The sequence below is a fragment of the Amblyomma mixtum genome, chromosome 1, assembly GCF_055824585.1.
Source record: "Amblyomma mixtum isolate Tamu chromosome 1, ASM5582458v1, whole genome shotgun sequence".
NCBI lineage: Eukaryota > Metazoa > Arthropoda > Arachnida > Ixodida > Ixodidae > Amblyomma > Amblyomma mixtum.
The window spans coordinates 145,213,412-145,230,666 of NC_143012.1; the positions used below are offsets into that span (position 1 = coordinate 145,213,412).

Genomic DNA, 17,255 nt, shown 5'->3' on the forward strand with positions numbered 1-17,255 from the left:
CTGACGCTCAGGTGATGGCTGGAAAGCTTAATTTGAAACAGCTTCGGACGCACTTCAGTATAACTTCTCTTTTAATAAAGGCTAAGCTGCCCGCCTTGACCAAAAGGAGCGGAGTTTTGCGCCTGAAGTTGTTGTTTCAATCAACCGAGGAACATTATACGGTAGATATTTCACATATAATTCCTTTTTCTGCAAGATATGCTACACGCGTCGGTGTCACGTCCTAACTATGCCCCGTTTGTGCCTGTTTCAGAAAATTTATTTCAATAACCCTTTACTGAAAAGTGTACTCCTTGAACCTACTTACATATCAACGCGTGTCGATCACACATATAAAGTTCGCGCCCCACACTGCCGTACAAATCTGTTTTCTGACTCTTGCTTGCCAAAAACTATAACGGACTGGAACCACCTTCCCCCCTCCATTGCCTATATACAAGATCCTGTGGCATTCAAAGACGCGCTAAAAATTTTTTTTGACTGTCTAGCCTGCTTATTTCATGTTTTTTTCTTATCACTTGTTTGCTGTGTCTAGAGCATTTTGTTTTTTTTTTCTTAAGCCCTGCAACATATGTTTCAATTTTTATTTATTTCCAAATACTGCAGGCAGCAGTGCTGCCCAAGCGGGAGTGCCTGTACGCGTGTGCTTTATCTTTTTTTTTTTTCAAATTGTTTTGTTGGAATTTTGTTCAACCCCTGTACCCACCCCCTCTGTAACGCCTCCTAGGCCTTGAGAGTAAATAAATAAATAAACAATAACTAACTATATACCTACTCGCATTAACTACTTCATGTACTTTTTCTTCCCTATAGCACTGTTAATGAATGATATAAGCTTGGCAATGACACAGTTTTGTTAAATTCTCGGAGCCTTTTTTCCTCGCGCCTCGATCTGTGACCTTTAGTGTGACCTCCTTATCTTACATTCACATATTTGTGTTGCACCTAGCTATTTGTGTTGAATTTTGTTTGCTTGTTATTTGATTTTTCTGTTGCCTATCAAATGTATGTATGCATATGTATGTCACCCTGCTATAATCGCAGCTGGGATATAAACAAATAAAAATGAATGAATGAATGATCACTGTCGTACGTTGCGCTTTCACAGCTAGAGGATGGAGAAGCAGATATTTGGGTGACCCCAGTCTCTCAGCTTTTCCTTTCAGACGCATCTGGCCGCCGCACGGTCTCAGCAATGTGGATCGCTCCTTTGAAGAAAAGGGGGGGGGGGGGGGGGGGGTGACCTTGATTTCTGCAGAACTGACTCGGGCTCTCCTTGGATGCGTGTCTGGTATTTATACAGTGCGTATTTCCCCTCGTTGAAGGCACAAAGGCAGGTCACATTAGGTGCCACTTTCAAGTGCAAGTGCGCCTACATGCCGCCATGAATAGTACATGTGCATGGGTAATCATGTGAATCTTGGTGGCACACATAAAGAGTTTCTTAAACCTCATCAATACTCGATATCGGCTGGCACTGAGAACGTGACAAAATGGTAGTGTGCGAGTATGTGGTAGATGAAACGCACCGTGATGCGCATGCCATCGCCTCTTTGTAGGCATTGGCAGGTTGGCAACATAACGGTTTGGCTATTAAGCGACATACTCTGCCGTATGCGGTGGTGGCGACGACAGGGGAGGTACGGTCATTCATTCATTGAGTCATTTATTATAATACGTCAAACATCACGGAGACAGTGGGAGAAGGTCCGTGCATGTATGTTGGAATCTGCGATATGTTTCGCTTGATGTAACTGTAATACGCCAAAAAAAAAAAAAAGCACTGAGGTGAAACAAAATCTTAGCCGAAGCTACACACTGTCAAACCGTATATTTCGAGAGCGCGTTTACGTGTGCGCTTCTGCAGTTCGCAGAGTGGCGTTCCTCGGCCATCGCCGTCGTCGCCATCAGTGGCGCCTCTCATCGCCATCGTCGCATCATCGCCGCACAATTTCCTCTGCAGCTGTGTTCCAGAAAGTGGATCAGTGGGTCATGCACCCGGGTCTTCCGCCGCAGGCTGTGCGCTCGCATGTCGACAAGGCCAGCTCGGGTACCTCTCCCTTCCCTCCTCCTCATCCTCCTCCTCCTCAAGGTCACACGTCACAAGCTGTGCGGGTCACGGCTCCCTCCCCGGCATTAAATCGTGCGCGCCGATAAATTTAGCTGGTGCGGAGGCTGTGTGCGCACACGCGACACCGATGCGCCGCGTTCCGCGGAGAAGGTCGCGAGGGCGTTTCCACTTCCACTCAAAGTACGCAGATGAGAAGGAGGGAGAAAGAGAGTCCCTGTTGCGGCACGACTGCACGTGTTTGCAAATCCGATGATACTTCGAGTGAGCAGTTTAAAAGAAAGAAGCAATGCTGTTACACGTGACACGACTGCACAAAATTTGGCAGTAGCCGCACTTCACTTCTTAGAATTCACAGAGTTGCACGCTAATTGCTCGCAAAAAAAGATGATCACAATATCAACCGGATAACTATACTCACGGAAATATTTATTAGCCTACTACAGAGATATATTCCGGACGGATTTAAACGAAATACGAACGAATCCACTCATTGGATGCTGAACTTGAACGTTCTATGTCCACGGAACAGCACATATATTTTGCCTGAAATCTTTTTGATTGGTTCTCGCGTGTGGTGCATACCAGTATTCACGATGTCTTGTTATGCGAGGCATACGATTAACGTGCAAACTGACTATGTTTGTTAAAGGGCCACTGACCAGGGTCCGGACATTTTTGAAAAACAAGCCCACTGCATAGATGAGGCATCGAAGATAACCTCTGCAAAATACTAGAGCCATGCGCGCCCCGAAAAGCTGCGAAAATTCAAATCAAAGCCCGTTCGTTCTTTCCTTCCTTCAAAAACGGGCCCCGCCCACTACTCTGCACCCCGCTGACGTCAAGGGTGGCTACTTTCGCTAAAGGCACTCCATTGGTGCATCGTTCTGACTGACGGGAGAAGGTTGGGCGTAGCCTTGGCGTCGCGTCGTCTGCACAAGGCTTTCCGCAGCGCCTTCTGTTCTGGCTCATGCCTCCAAACCCGCATGAAGGAAAAAAAAAAAAACTGCGGAGGGAGCGTGCGGCGACAGCCTTGAACCCTTGACATAAAAAGTAAAAAATAGTAAAACTGAGGGAGTTGGTTCGCCCCCCCCCCCTCCCCCCCCGCCGTGATCACGTCACGAGAAGCTCTGCGTGCGCGCTCCCTTCTCAGTTTCTTTTCTTCTATGCGAGCCCCCCAAAACAAGGTTTTAATTAGTAGTGCAGCAGAGCCTTTCCCTCGCTCGTCCACTTGAGCGCTCCGCATAGACACCGCTTATCCTCCATGCATCTTGCGTACGCCCTGACTCCAATGAACGACATGGGCTTCGGAGCGGAGAAAAGACACAAACACACAGAACACAAACACACATGAAGAAAAGCAAACGGGCGGTTGCCGGGTCCGCACTTCGCCGTGTGTTTCGAACAGAAACGACTTCCGCCCATCCGCTCGTGAAACGGTGGGGAGGCCTAAAAAAAAAATGAAAAGGTGGCTCGCTAACTGGGAATGACAAACAGATGTATGAAAGGGTGCGCTCGCTAACAAGTCTAGGTGGTCGAGCCGATCGCGCCTCTCGATCGTTCAGTGTGCGGAGAAAATGCGACGACGCTGTTTCAGCCCCAGCAGCAAAAACCAAGAAAAGAATTCTATTGAAGGCGGGGCCATGACGTAGCCCCGTGACGCACTCCACAGACACCACGCCTCCGGCTTACGTCGGAGAAGGAAGGGGTGATTTTGCCTTGCCGAGCCTACTCGACGAGGAGCGGGAGAGAAGAATTTCGAGGAGGGAATGGAAGGAGAGGAGGCTCGCTGAAAGAGAGGTAGAGAGTGTCTGCTGAGCTGGGGTGGTCCGTGGCCCTTTAAGAGGTTTTCTTAGCCTACTACAGAGATATATTATGGACGGATTTAAACGAAATAAAAACGAATCCAGTCACTGTATGCTGAACTTGAACGTTCAGTGTCCACGGAACAACGTATCTTTTTGCCTGAAATCTTTTTGATTTGTTCTCGCGTATGGTACATACCAGTATTCACGATGTCTTGTTATGCGAGGCATACGATTAACGTCCAAAATGACTATGTTTGTTAAGAGGCTAATCCGGTAGTGAATTGAGATTTATGTCATGAAAGCACGAAATTCATTCAGAAAGCTCACTGACATAATGCAGCACCTAGAAAATAAGTGTTTGTCAGCGTTAAATATTCTACATTAGTCCGAGCTCTCATACAAGGTTTCTCCAACGACAAAAAGTCTGTAAACTTTCATACGCATTGTGTTGTCACAGTCTGTGTGGTAATATCGGGAACGGGCTCTGACTAGAGAACGATAAAACATAAGTTCTGTACTTTAGTAAGAAGCACCAATTGGCATATAGTGGTTATTCCTACAGATCGGTATTATTTATTTGACAGTGGTTCGAGGTCGTTCATCCTCCTGGTTCTCTTCATGTACCATGATTTCGCATCATAAAATGTCCTGAATAGGGACTGCAGACTCTGCACACCTTCGTTTTTAACCTTTATCACATAGATCCCTGGTGCGTACTTTGGTGCGTACTCTGGTGCGGACTCTACACACCTTCGTTTTTAACCTTTATCACATAGAGCCCTGGTGCGTTATCACTTGTCACTTTCAGCCTTTATTGCTACTGCTGACTTCTCTAAAGTTATTATCTGGCTATAGCTATAGACCTCCTCCATGTTTGCAAACAAGCGAGGTGGCGCTGCAGTCGCTAGCAGGCTCGCGGTAGGCAAGAGGCCAGGGAGTGGCGTCGAGTTGAGGTGGCGCGGCGCCGGTTTTCAAGGCTTGTAGGCGCGTTTTGAGTTTCTGAGAATCATAGCAATGGTTGATGCTTTCAACTTAGTATTCCTCGAAGTACACAGACTCGCATTGGCCATGTACGGCGTATTTCGCCACAGTGTATTGTACCTAGGCATTGAATAAAATGATAAGTTTTTGACACTCTGCACTAGCCAGAATGATTTTACCTCAGGACAGTAGTGAGGTAAGCACTGGCGTTTTTTCGGCAGAGCCGACCTGCGCTCACCATCTGTTGACACACGTGTCGCGCAGTACGAAAAGTGGGGACAGCGTCGATCGTGTCCCGATATCATATGTCTCGCGTAACCGCTGTTTTTAGCCGTCAGATCAGGCACCAGCCAGGCCGACTTCTCCCCTTGGTCGATTTAGTGAAAAGTTTGAATTCCTGAAATTATATTCTTTCCTAGCCCTGGGTCTTTGGTTTTGTGACGAAAAAATATAGCAAGATATTCAGTAGAAATTCATAAAATTACGGTTTTTAGATCTCTGGTCGTCAAAAATTGTGAGGTAATGCGGTTTCTGATGGTCCTTGTACGTCGCGAATTCTGCGGGTTTCCGAGGACGGAGTACCACAATGGTAGCATCACTACGAAGAGGGATCAGAGGTTTCGTTGATTTCAGTGCCGCATTTCTTTGACCAAAGCGAAAGCGAAGAGGCCATAACAAGGGAGTGAACTTAAAGGGTTGTTTTTTGATCTACCACATTTTCAGTGATTGGCATCCCTTACCTCTTCGTAAATTTGTAAATAATGGAAATAGAATGATTTTATTTGTCGCGAACGGTTCCAGATACGTAGAGAAGTGCAATAAATGTCCCGATTTTTTTTCTATGTTAGTTATTTTTATAACAAAAGTTTTCATGTGACTATGCAAGCATAAGTACTGATAATCTAATAAAAAAAGAAGTAATACCGCCATCATAGAGAACAGGGCTTTGGGGACATGCTGGCATAAAAACTTTCCGCACTTTATACTTAATTATTCAAGACCCGAGGTGACTTGACGAGGGTGTTAATTGTAATTACCGAAGAACTGCACCAGGTATAGCTCAAAATAAAACGCATTACTAAAATTACCAGAGCAATTTCATATTTGCACCAAATTTGGTTACATATATCATGCATCAAGAAAGAAAAAACTGTTCATTGCCTCATCCCCTGTAAATCTCGCTACGTGCCTCTTTTGGTAGCCCGCCTTGCGGTTGCTTCTTTCCAAACAGGCTTCGCGATCATGTACTACTTCATGAAGCAACTTATGACACTTGCATGATGCAATGAAAAGGATGTGGTTTTTAGCACACTTAAAGTACGCTGTTCGAAGCATGCCAACGTGACCGCGCAAGATTGTCACAACTTACCAGACTGCTTTCAACTAGAATCAAATGATCATGTCGGTCATGTTAAGAAATAGTTTCAAGAATATATTAAATGCCCTAAAACGCGCCGTTATATTTTCGTATTACTTCTACACACGTTAAAACATGATGTGCTATCAACGAAATAACGCACTCGTTGATGGTGAATGACCTTTCCGACGCCTGTGCACACCAGCGCAGGGTGATAAGTACGTGCGCAGCTACATGTTTTTTTTTTCCTTGCGCAGTTTTAAGCGTACCATGCTGTTGTTCATTTGAATGAGCGCAAAAATTTCCCTGCTATGAAGTACGTTGGCTGGCAGCGCCTGTCGACACCCAGACTTCGCGCTTTTACTACCATGGCCCATTTCCTAATGCGGTATTTATATGCGAGAAACCTATTAAGGCTAATCTAATTTTCCGTTTTATGATACTACGTGGATAAACAACGACACAGCTGGTCAGTACATGCTACTTCTGCAGTGCGTAGCCACGATGCAGCCGCCGGTAGCTGCGGCAACTGCGGTAGGCACGGGCAGGCGGAACCTGTTTTGCCTACCACGCGAAAGTCGCTACTGACATCAGCGCCACCGCATCTCCGTGACGTCGCGGGGTGAAGGAGGTCTATAAGCCTGTGCTGACCTTCACGGCTTGCTGTAGCTTTTACGCTCCACATGACAAGGCTACAGGGATCCGCACGTGACCCATCTTCTTGCAGCGCGTGTGAATTTATTCCAGCATTAAATGCACGAGGAGGAGGAGGAACAACTCTAAGGCCAGCGCTGAGGCCCCGTGAAAAAGAGCGCTTGCTCCGCTAAGGCCCGTTGGTCATGCCAAGCCCGGGTGAAGCCAAGCACGCCAGGAAGGAGGGGGAGGGTAAGGGAAATATGGAGAGCTAATGTCAGTGTTACATGAGTAGAGAATGTGTTCTGTGTCTGCCCTGATCTCTGGACAGTTAGAACAGTGAGCTGTTTGTCACGCCATCCGAAGTTGTATAGCATTGGTGGGGGTGACGAGAGTGCTAGTTCAAACTTTGCGAAGGACGTGTGCCTGTTCCCTGTTGAGTGACGGGTGAGGCTGGAATGAAATTGTGCGATTTGCCCGGTGTTCTGGTAGTGTTCAGTTAGTTGCTCTTTGTAAGTTGCGACGTCTTCCGCTGACGTTGGATTTGACCTGGGGATCGGGGGCTCCCGCATGTTTCACGTGTTCTATACACCCACAGTGATCAGACGACACGAGAAGTTGTCGAGGCTTTTCACATCGCAGGGGATGAACTGAATTGCGTCAGCAAACCGTCTGTTTTCCTTTGCGACAGGGAGATGAATTTTCTCGGGAGCACCTGACGAATGTTGCGTTTCATGGTTTTAGTTTTTTGTGTTGTTTCTTCCCTTTGATTGTTTCTTCATATAAGAAGGTTTCAGTGAATAAACCTTTTAGTTGCGAGTCAGCGCTCGTCCTGTGTCCCTTCTTTTCTTGTCCCTTGTAGTTCGCGCTGTTCACATCATGAATCCCGCATGTTAATTTCGTGGGCCCGTTGATGAACCAACTCATTTCCCTCGGTCCCAGCATGACCATGTATCCAACGCAGGGTGAATGTAATGTTCGGATTGCGGTTATAGGATTCTGCTAGAATGGCATGCAGGTGGGTTCCCAGTATTCTGCGTCGTATATTTCGAATGGCTTTACTGGCGTCGGTATAGGCGTTGACGTTTGGGGTTTGCTGTATAGTGGCGCCTCCTGTGTGGCACAGATTACCGCGTGAGTTTCTAGGGTGATCATTTTGGGAAGGTTGCAAAATGGCTCAGCTGTGTGGGTTATAGGTTCTGTCCAGGTTCATATATTGCATACGCGTTTGACCCTATATTAGAGCGTGTGGCATCCGTGCATATTGCTGTACATGTCCTGTCCTTAAACAGTGCACTGCACATCCGAAAATGCGACTCAGTTACGCGCTCAACAACAGAGGTCACTTCCTGCTGTACCGGAAGCGCTGTATCCTACGGCTACACTCTGTTTGCTCGTTTGAATGCAAACAGTCGGTTCATCTGAGGAGCAGCAACTCAGTGCGGCGTATCCGGCGCAGCTGCATGGGGTCCCACCTGTCGCGTACGAAAGCCGTTGGATGTGTGTCCCTGCACCGCGATTGGACACACTACCCCAGAGGAACAGGGAACATGCAGCTCTGCTTGCAGGGTTCGCCGCGATAGGTGCATTTTCCTTCGCTCAGCCTAAAGAAGGCCACCTGTCTCAGCTAGCAAGGGACACGAGACGATGCCGAATAGCTAGTGGCAATCTTGTCACTCCGCACCTCCAACGCGGTATGTGACCGAGCCAGCCTTCACATACATCGTTTCGATCAGCTGCTGAGGCGACGGCCTTGATATGTCCTGAACTTTCCTTCCAAAAAAGCCATGGGGAGGGGGCGCAGACCGACGTCGCCACCATCTGCATCGATTCCCAAACTGGCCCGCGCGCGGCCGCCGACATACTCGAACATTCACCCACCCCGCAGCACCCCATAACCGTCACATGGGGACCTGGGCACAAGCATACTCGATAATGGACGCGTTCATGCGTACGCTCAAGAAATCTCTTTCCAGGCGCCGACGCAACCCTTTGTCAACAACGCGGTCACCTCTTACTATTGCAAGAATGGGCGCCTCTCCCACGTGTTCTACCAGACCTTCACGCGCGTGCGCCCGTGCGACCTGTATATTCATATTTGTCATGTTTATATGTAAATAGATTTATTGTCAGTGTACTCCTCCCCCTGTCCTTTCTACTATCCCCTCCCCTCTTTCTATTCACTTCTACACACTGCCTGCTATCCTCCATTTCCGCTGCCCCAGCTCAGGTGCTTCCCGTAGCGATAGCAGATGCCGAGGTAGAAAAAATTCTTTTGCCTTCCATATTCAATGCAAAATAAAAAAAAAAACACTACTACTACTACTCCCAACCGCTCCCTGAAACCACGCGAGAGTGCTGTCTGGAGGCAGCTCCAGACCCATTCGCACGTATCGCACGTAGCAAACTGAATCCACCCTATACCACACTCACTGCACCACCTGCCTGGCTGCAGCTGTGCCATTTTCTTTGTGTATGGCTGCATCCGCGGGTTGTCGGCCCCACCCTCAACCCACTCCGCTCATCCTGCGAGGACGCTCTTCCAGCCACCGACCCGACCAACCAGCTGGGACTGGTCACCAGGACAAGGTGCGAAGCTGAGGCCAGAGTGCTTCTGCGGGCAGTTGGGAGCCCTACCGGGGGGCAAGAGCTGCACTTCTTTGTGGACTCAGTAAAGTTTATGCCTCCTCAATGCGGCGGTGCCTTGCCGGTGCTGATATTATGCGCCTCTGCGCATGACTGACAGCGGTGAAACAGCAGCAGGCATTTCAGCAAAGGTTCGGTTGACTGAACAAGCATCGAGCAAGAGCTGGCCTAACTATAGCTACTACTTGAGGGGCCCATTGAGAGGACGCGCAGCTGCCATGGTCGACTAAGAGGCATACTACTGACTTCACCGTATATTTTTAAGGGAGATTTTTAACGGGACAGAATTCTGAAAGTTGTTCGAATACTGAACTAATTTCTGAGGTGCCGTATTGCACAGCCTCGAAATAGTGTATGGTTGCTTCCGCGAGTTCCCAACGAATGATGCTTGACGTTCTCAACGACGTTTGTGGAAAGGTTTTCATGACTTTACTGTGTGATGGCGCCCTCTTTCAGTCATTCAATGGCCGTCGTTGAAGTGAATCCTCGGTCAAGTTTAATTGGACACGGTCCAATGGTATTTTTGCAGGCTAAAAGTGCGCGAGCACATAGCGGAACGACGGCACAGGCGCCCAGGGCTGTCCTTTTCTCTCTCCCCTCTCTCTCCCTCATTGTGGTAATGCTTCTGCACCCTTTGACTGATTACGGATCACTGGCACTACAGCACGGGTTGCGCAAGGCACGGTTGAATGGCGGCTAAAAAGCGGTTTCAGCGCAGGGGTGCGCTGCTACCTTGAAAGCTGGCCTGTCAGTATGCCTGCCTCAGCGCCAGTCTTTTTGTGCGGTATCACTGCTAGACGCATTTTCCGATTTCGGGCATACGTACTTACAGTCTTTGCCAAATGTAACAATGGTGCATGGTTTGCTTCTCATTCGTACAGTAGAGCCATCACGGCTTCCCTAAAGGTCAGAAAGTTCTTTGAAGGTGAGGACAGGGGTTCTCGTTACCATACAGAGATTTAGAGCTTGAGGGCCGGCGTAATAGCTTTAATACACGACTGAGAAGCAAACCGTGCAACCTTTTTACTTTTGGCAAAGACTGTCAGAGGTAAAGAGGCCTGCATTGTTGCAGACGGCCCACCTTCCCAGCGTGTTGTGGGCAATGTGCCAGGAGTGTACACCTGACAGGCCTTCACTTGGCGGGAGGACTGGGTGAAGGGTACACCTGGGTGAGGCTTTCAAAGTAAATACCTTCAAGGTAAAGGCTTTCTAGTCTAAGGTCTTCGTGGTAAAGGCCTTCATGGTAGATGCCTTCCGGATAGAGGCCTTTAGGCAGAAGTCCTTTAGATAAAATGCCTTTATCACGTAAGGACTTTAAGTGCCAACCGTAACCTGTGCTACTGCACGCTATTCGGCGCTTAGCAATGATAAACCGTGTGCTATTTTTTTATTGCTATTGGTCACGAATTTGTTGTAGCGTTTCTGACAGCGGCCTAGCTGGCCACTGAGGGGTGTCCAACTGAAACCTAAACCCCATAAACCAAACAAATATCGATGGGCTTTCGTAACGCTATGCCACCGAGACCCGGCCCAACTTCTGCAGCACTAAAGTGGTCCGAGAGGTTTCTGTTGATATGCGCATGTGGGCTGCAAACACTGCGTTTTCGTCAGTAGAACGAGGAACTGTCAGCGGTTGCGTTGAGTATAGCGTCGCCGCTACGGGGCATCGCCGGCGCCATTCTGAAGCGTGAACAGCCCGCGCCTTGCAGCAAGACCGAAGGCACCCTGTTCGCTTCTTCTTCCGGCTCTAATGCGGTTTGGTTGCCCCATGCATGTTGTGACAGTGCGCTCCGCATCTTCGCAGTGTCGTTACCTCCGGCGACATCTTCCCGGACGCGCTTGAACAACAGACTGTATGGCGCCACGAATCGTCGGGTGTCGGGGCCCTTGCCGTCATCTTTATTGCCACGGCAACAAGCATTCAGCTGGTCAAGAATACCCCGGCAAGAGTGTCAGTGGCGCCGGCCGGAGAAGACAAGGCCCGAGCTGGTGGGAAAATGCGGAAAAGACGGAATGCCGCAGGCAGCGGCGCTGAGAGGAGGGCGAGGGAGACGCTCCAGCCTGAAAAGAAGGATCGCCCCAATGGAGGGGGAAAACGAGGAAAGCTGGCAAGTGGGGTAAGGAGCAGGACCCGAGACGACACCGCTCATGATCGGTCCACCGGGGCCCCAAGCGACCAAGCCTTCGGGGGAGCTGCGCCTCAGCAAAAGTACAAGCTCAACTCTGCATTCCTTCTGACGAAGACTCCGGCGCCAACGCAGCTGGATGTAAGCTTGGGCACCCAGCCTTTGCGTTATGTACGCGGTAATATGTAATTCATGAATATATCTGTTTTGTTCCAAATGAGTCAAACGGCGTCTCTCTCAGACCCGTGTGGACCCGCGCATTATGTGGGGTCGTCCCAATGCAAACACCGCGAGACCTGTTGTCACGCACGGTGTAGTATACAGCTGAACTGTTAACTAAGTTCGCTGTACCTTCTCAAATGGTCCGGACTTACTTGACGTTACTCATACGACATGCCTGCTGTCAGCAAGGGGATGAAAGCGCGCCCCGAAAACAAAGGCGTGTTGAGCGTTGGCCGGGGTTAGCGCCGGAAAATAAAAACACGAACAACCATAAGGACGTAGTCCCGCGCTGCCCACATTCCGTGGTTGCTTTTCTGCGCATCACATCCAGAGGCAAAGAACGCAGTCCAAGCTAGCCACTCCGCAGCTCCTGGTGTGAGGTACGTACTCCAGTGACGGGCAGCGTCGGAGCATCTCCGGGCGCCGCGTTCATCGATCCGGCCGCTCCGTGAGGCTCCAGCCGGCCACGCGTGCCTTCCGCTATGTGCCTTCGCTGATTGCTGGGTGCCTTCGCGTATCCGGCCGTGCATTGATGCGATGACGTCCGGCACGTACGGTGCAGTGACCTCACGCTGCCTTCTTGCGTCGCAAGTTTGATAATACGAGTAGAGAAAGGCGCCGGGCACCCCTTTTCTTTCTCGCGTGTTATCAACCTCCAAAGGGACCTCGAAAAGGGTCCACAGAAATTTCAATTCACGCAAGCGCGGACGAAAGCAAAGTTCGTTAGATTCTTTTTTTTTTCTTCCAAAAGCCTCTGCATAAATGCGCAAGCTTTAGAGAAACACTTGAGGCGTCGAAAGCAAGAGCGAAAACCGAGGTCCCCTGGAACGCCAGCCGGTCTTTGAGACCGCACGGTCAAGGTCACGAAGCCTCGTCCTGTCCTGAGGCCTCCATCGAAGCCTATCCACGCGGTGCTGGTTCGCACTGCGAGCCCAGAGCGCGCGCAGCATGCATGTAAGCCACCATCGCTGCACACTCACCCTTGTACTGTTTGTCCGGCGAGATCTGCTTGGAGACGTGCTGCACCTGCAGCAGCAGCTTGACGCGCTCAATGGGCGCCACGCTGGTCTTGGAGATGGCGGCCGCGATGCCGCCGGCGATGAAGTCCTTCAGGAAGGAGATCACGTGCGTGTCCTTCTTGTCAGCCATCGCTGCTGCTGTTTTTGTCCGGAGAGGTGTGTGTGTCCTTCACCGGCGAGGCGGCGACCGGGAACAGAAGGAAGAAAGACGGTGCTCCACGGTCAGGACATAGCAGAACATTAGGGGCAGTTGAACTGAGAGCCCGAGCAATAATGCATCACCGACTCTCAGCAGTTCTCAGCACAGGTGATCGACAACAACAGAAAGCCCTTTTCTTAGAAAGAAACAGAAACTATACACCCGCGCGTTAGTACGCCATTGCAAAGTTAGCGGTTTCTCAATGTCTCAGACACCCGTCGCTGTGCAAGAGTTGTGGCTTCGACCACAAGTTGTCGCTGTCCCTTTCATATGTCGTGGATCGGCACATCATACATATGGCCGCGCGACACACTGGAACGGGCGGAATGGCGAAGATTTCGCAATACCTATATGCTACCCACACGCGCCGGCACGGTGACCTCCAGAGGCCGTCTGGCGATGCACTGCCTTGGATCTAGTGCGCGAACTCGAACCACCAACTCCTTAGTTCTGTCCGTGGCGCAGAAAGTACAGACTAGATTAGCTTAAATAAAAGGCTGCAGTAGCCGACAGCGTACTGGACTGACCACCGCTTTCGACGCGTGTACTTGATTCAGTATTCAGCGCTGAGTGACCCAACTCGTTTCTCTCACCTGTCATCGACTTTAAGCGCCTCTCCATCTATGCGGACAGCTGGTCATCGATTACCAATTCGCTACCAAGGACAATTATCATTTCGCCATCGGAATATTCGGCGACCTACTTATTTGGAAAAAACCGTCGCGGTCCGTACCTTGCAAGTCTCGTCCGCTCCGCAAGCCCCTGGCCCGTCGCAAAGGGAACCCCGTCCAGATGCGGGGACTCTTATAACCGCGGTCCCCCTGCCTCCGTCGCGCCACTATAAATAAACGAGGCCCGAGCCTCGGCCCCGTGCTCTCCCCCGCGTCTCTGCGCGCCTCCTTTCCCGGGACTCGTCTCTTCCAGTGCATACGTATTTTTATTTGCCTCCGGTGGACGCCTGGAGTCTGCGCCGAGGATTCGTCCCAGGGGACGTTCGTTCACCGCAGACCCGAAAGGTCGAGCGCGCGCGACCTCATAACGACAGCGACGCGGGCTCGGGTCGGACGCAGGACGAAGAGAACGCAAGTGTCGTCCATTCGTGGTCGCAGTGCACACGGGCTGTGCTTCGATGCGTGCTCCGCATCCTTGGCTTCTGGCGTCGGAACTGCAAAGCGCGGGCTATCGCTGCCCACTGGTGCATCGGCTAATGGCCGCTGCCGGCGTCTGCACCGTGGCTCCCGGTCCAATATGTCGGCCTCCGCGGCGGACTCTGCCCGTGCTTCGATGCCAGCTTCGGTAAATGCTCGTTCCTGATTATGCTACTCGCAGTTTAGGGTTTCATTTTGTTTAGATTTCGACTACAAACCTGTTCTTGGAATATTATAGGTTAGCGGGGGACTGTTTATGGGTATCTGTGCTTGCGTTACTTAATGTCCACAAGCAAGCGACTGCGCAGTGATTCGTACGCAGAGCGACAGGTGCATGCATTATAGCACAATGCGAGTTCTGATCAGTTTTTGTCACGGCCGGGTAAACTGCATTCAAGCATGCAATGCTTCCAGTTGTCGACTAAGCCGTTCACGCGCTGTATACACTGCATCTCATTACTGTCCTTTTATGGCACTTTTATGACGCTCACTTTTATGGCACAGAGTTCGCACCGGTCAGTGCTCTTGGGACCAAAACCCGAACGAGCGCGAATTCACCAGCCAAGCCTTGCTTTCAAGAAACCGCTTGAGTTTTCTTCGTGACTGTGAGATAATACAGAAAGGCTAATGTGCTTTCAAGAAACCGTGACACGTCATGTTTCCGGTCTTCTGCACGCCAAACCAGTACAGCAGGGCCCGAGCGCAGTTATGCTCGATAACGGATTCCTGGGCGGCGCGCCTTGGACGGCGAGCGGCTCGTGGTTCGCAAAAGTAAGCGAAGGAACATTGTACAAGAAAGGGTTTTAAGCTTCAATAGCGAATAAATCGGTAGCAGGGCTAGATAGAGTCAGCGCCGGCTGCAGAACTTTTTGCGCCGGCTGGGCGCTGGATCTCAATCCGACACAAATGCACTGGGAGAAGAATTCTTATACATTGAAAAATCACAAGGAGTGACGAAAAACGCTTATAAAGAAAGAATACAAAATACCTTAGCATTACGCAATAGTTTCACTAGGTGAAAAAAAAATTGTTAAAGGTACAGGCGCGGCCATTAGTAAACGGAGCACGCTATTTCGTTCGAAGTGCAATCACGCTTTTTCCATTGGTAATGAAGAAACGGTGTTTATCTACAAGAAAGCCCACCAACCTCCTCTACCAGCATGTGCGTACCACTGCTGGAAATTTCAATTAGGTAACGCGTGAAAAATATTCGAAGACAGTTGCGTGCTCCGTTTACTTTTGTCCGCGCCTGTACATTCTATTCTTGTGCCGCACATATATCGTGACCATCATTCTATTGGATGGAGGCTGGAACTAGCGATGTCTGGCCCGCTATGGGCCAGACTCGACGACGCACGCATCATTGCTGAGATACGCACAGCGCTTTGAGAAAACATTCGCACTGTCCGAGGAATGCCCACACCACTGACTTTACAATCACGCAGGGAAGGCTGGCGGTTTGTTCAAGCGAAATCTAATTCACGTTTTCAAGTCGTAAGCAGAGAGATAAGTGCGAGTTCCCACCGAACCCTTCCGCTATGAGTTCATCCATAGCCTCCTTTGCTATGGTTCATCATGGCAACCACTGAGCCGAAATGACGTAAGCGTTTAAATTCACACTTTGGTTTGGGCCGTTTGGTTAATTCCTGAATCTGGCACTTATGCGCGAAATAGCTAATGTACAGTCTTTGGCAAAAGTTTAGAGCCCAGGGGGCAGTGGGACTCCTGAAGCATTCGTGGCAGCCCTACCCATTGGAAAAGGCAGGACCAGAAATCGTTTTACCTTCAGGAAATTTTGAGCGCTGGAGATGCATTACGAACCACCCAGTGTGGCTCAGAAGCAAACCCCCTGGGCTCCAAACTTTTGACAAAGGCTGTACGTGTCGTTTTCTCCTCGCCCGTGGAGTTCCGGTCGGGTAACGCGTCAGCGTCCTTCGATGCGGAGCCAGACCGCTCAAACTCCGCGACAACATGGAAGGCGCACGAAGCCTTCCTTTTGTCTCAAGTTGTGCGCACCATGATATTAACGTGTTAGCGTTATGCTCCGTTCGACGCAAACCCGGTGTCTGTGGGACGATATATCTGCCGTTGGTCGAAACAGTCGTGACGCCCACATGACCTCGCGCGGGTAATTCAACCCCACAACGATCACACTGTACAACAGTGATGACGTCATGGCACGATTCATCATTGGTCTACAGAGTCGCGACGTCATTCCACCACCGTTACGTACTGCGTCTGAAGAAATAAAAGTGATTGCCCTGAAAAGAAAAATGGTCGAGGCAGGTCTCGAACCGCTGTCCCTTGGGCTGTGAGTCGGGCGCGCTACTCCTCTACAAGGAAAACAAACCAGTCACACAAGACGAAGGACAAGAGGAGTGTACACGCGACCAGTCGTTGTGGCGTGTACACTGCTCTTGTCCTTTGTCTTGTGTGACTGGTTTTTTTTCCTTTTACAATCTACCAACTGGCCCGCATTTCAACCCTTCTACTCCTCTACCACTGACGAACTTTTTTTTTCTTTATTGCATGGAAATTAGACCTGCAAAGCTACCAAGTTCTTTAGATACACACACAACATTCCGCGATGCAGACACACGTTCCCCTGTCTTCATACACTGCACTCCACCAGCACATCAAAGTTGCGGTAGACATAATCTGCGTCAGTAAGGCGCTTCCAAGACATCTTCACGGCACGACGCTGGGGGGCCACCCACTGCGTCCGAGCGAAGGGGCCCCGGCTCGCTCCAAGGTCACTTGGGAAGCTCCCCGACTCCCCCGCCGGAAAGCGGAGTTCGTGTGTGTGGCAGTGATTTGTGCGTCAGAGCCGACGGGCAGCGGGGACGATTGCTTTGTCGGTGACGGCGAAAAACACACACTCAGCGACCCCGGAGAAGCGTCTCCGGCCAGTGTTCTTTCTTTGGTGTAGTTAAATCCTCGTTCGTTGTTGTTAAAGTATTTCAGTCTCCCGTAAGTCATTGGAAAACGAACATACATAAGCGTCAAGAGCCGGCAAGCATTGAGGCGGCCGGTCCTGCGCAGCATAAA

At 50.1% G+C, this 17,255-nt stretch overlaps 1 protein-coding gene across 2 annotated transcripts in view; it reads right to left on the reverse strand.

The window, feature by feature from the left end:
• Nucleotides 1-13,935, reverse strand: part of LOC149367840 (ADP/ATP translocase) — a 44,989-nt gene extending 31,054 nt beyond the window's left edge. The window contains exons 1-2 of one of the 2 annotated variants that reach the window (XM_089557666.1): nt 13,793-13,935; nt 12,822-13,027 (exon numbers count right to left, since the gene is read on the reverse strand). In XM_089557666.1, the coding sequence (XP_089413792.1) occupies nt 12,822-12,990 (169 nt within the window). In that variant the 5' untranslated portion in view covers nt 12,991-13,027; nt 13,793-13,935. Of the gene's footprint in view, nt 1-12,821; nt 13,028-13,791 lie in introns of both variants that reach the window. The other variant, XM_089557661.1, reaches the window with a different exon arrangement.
• Between the last annotated feature and the right edge of the window lie 3,320 nt (nt 13,936-17,255).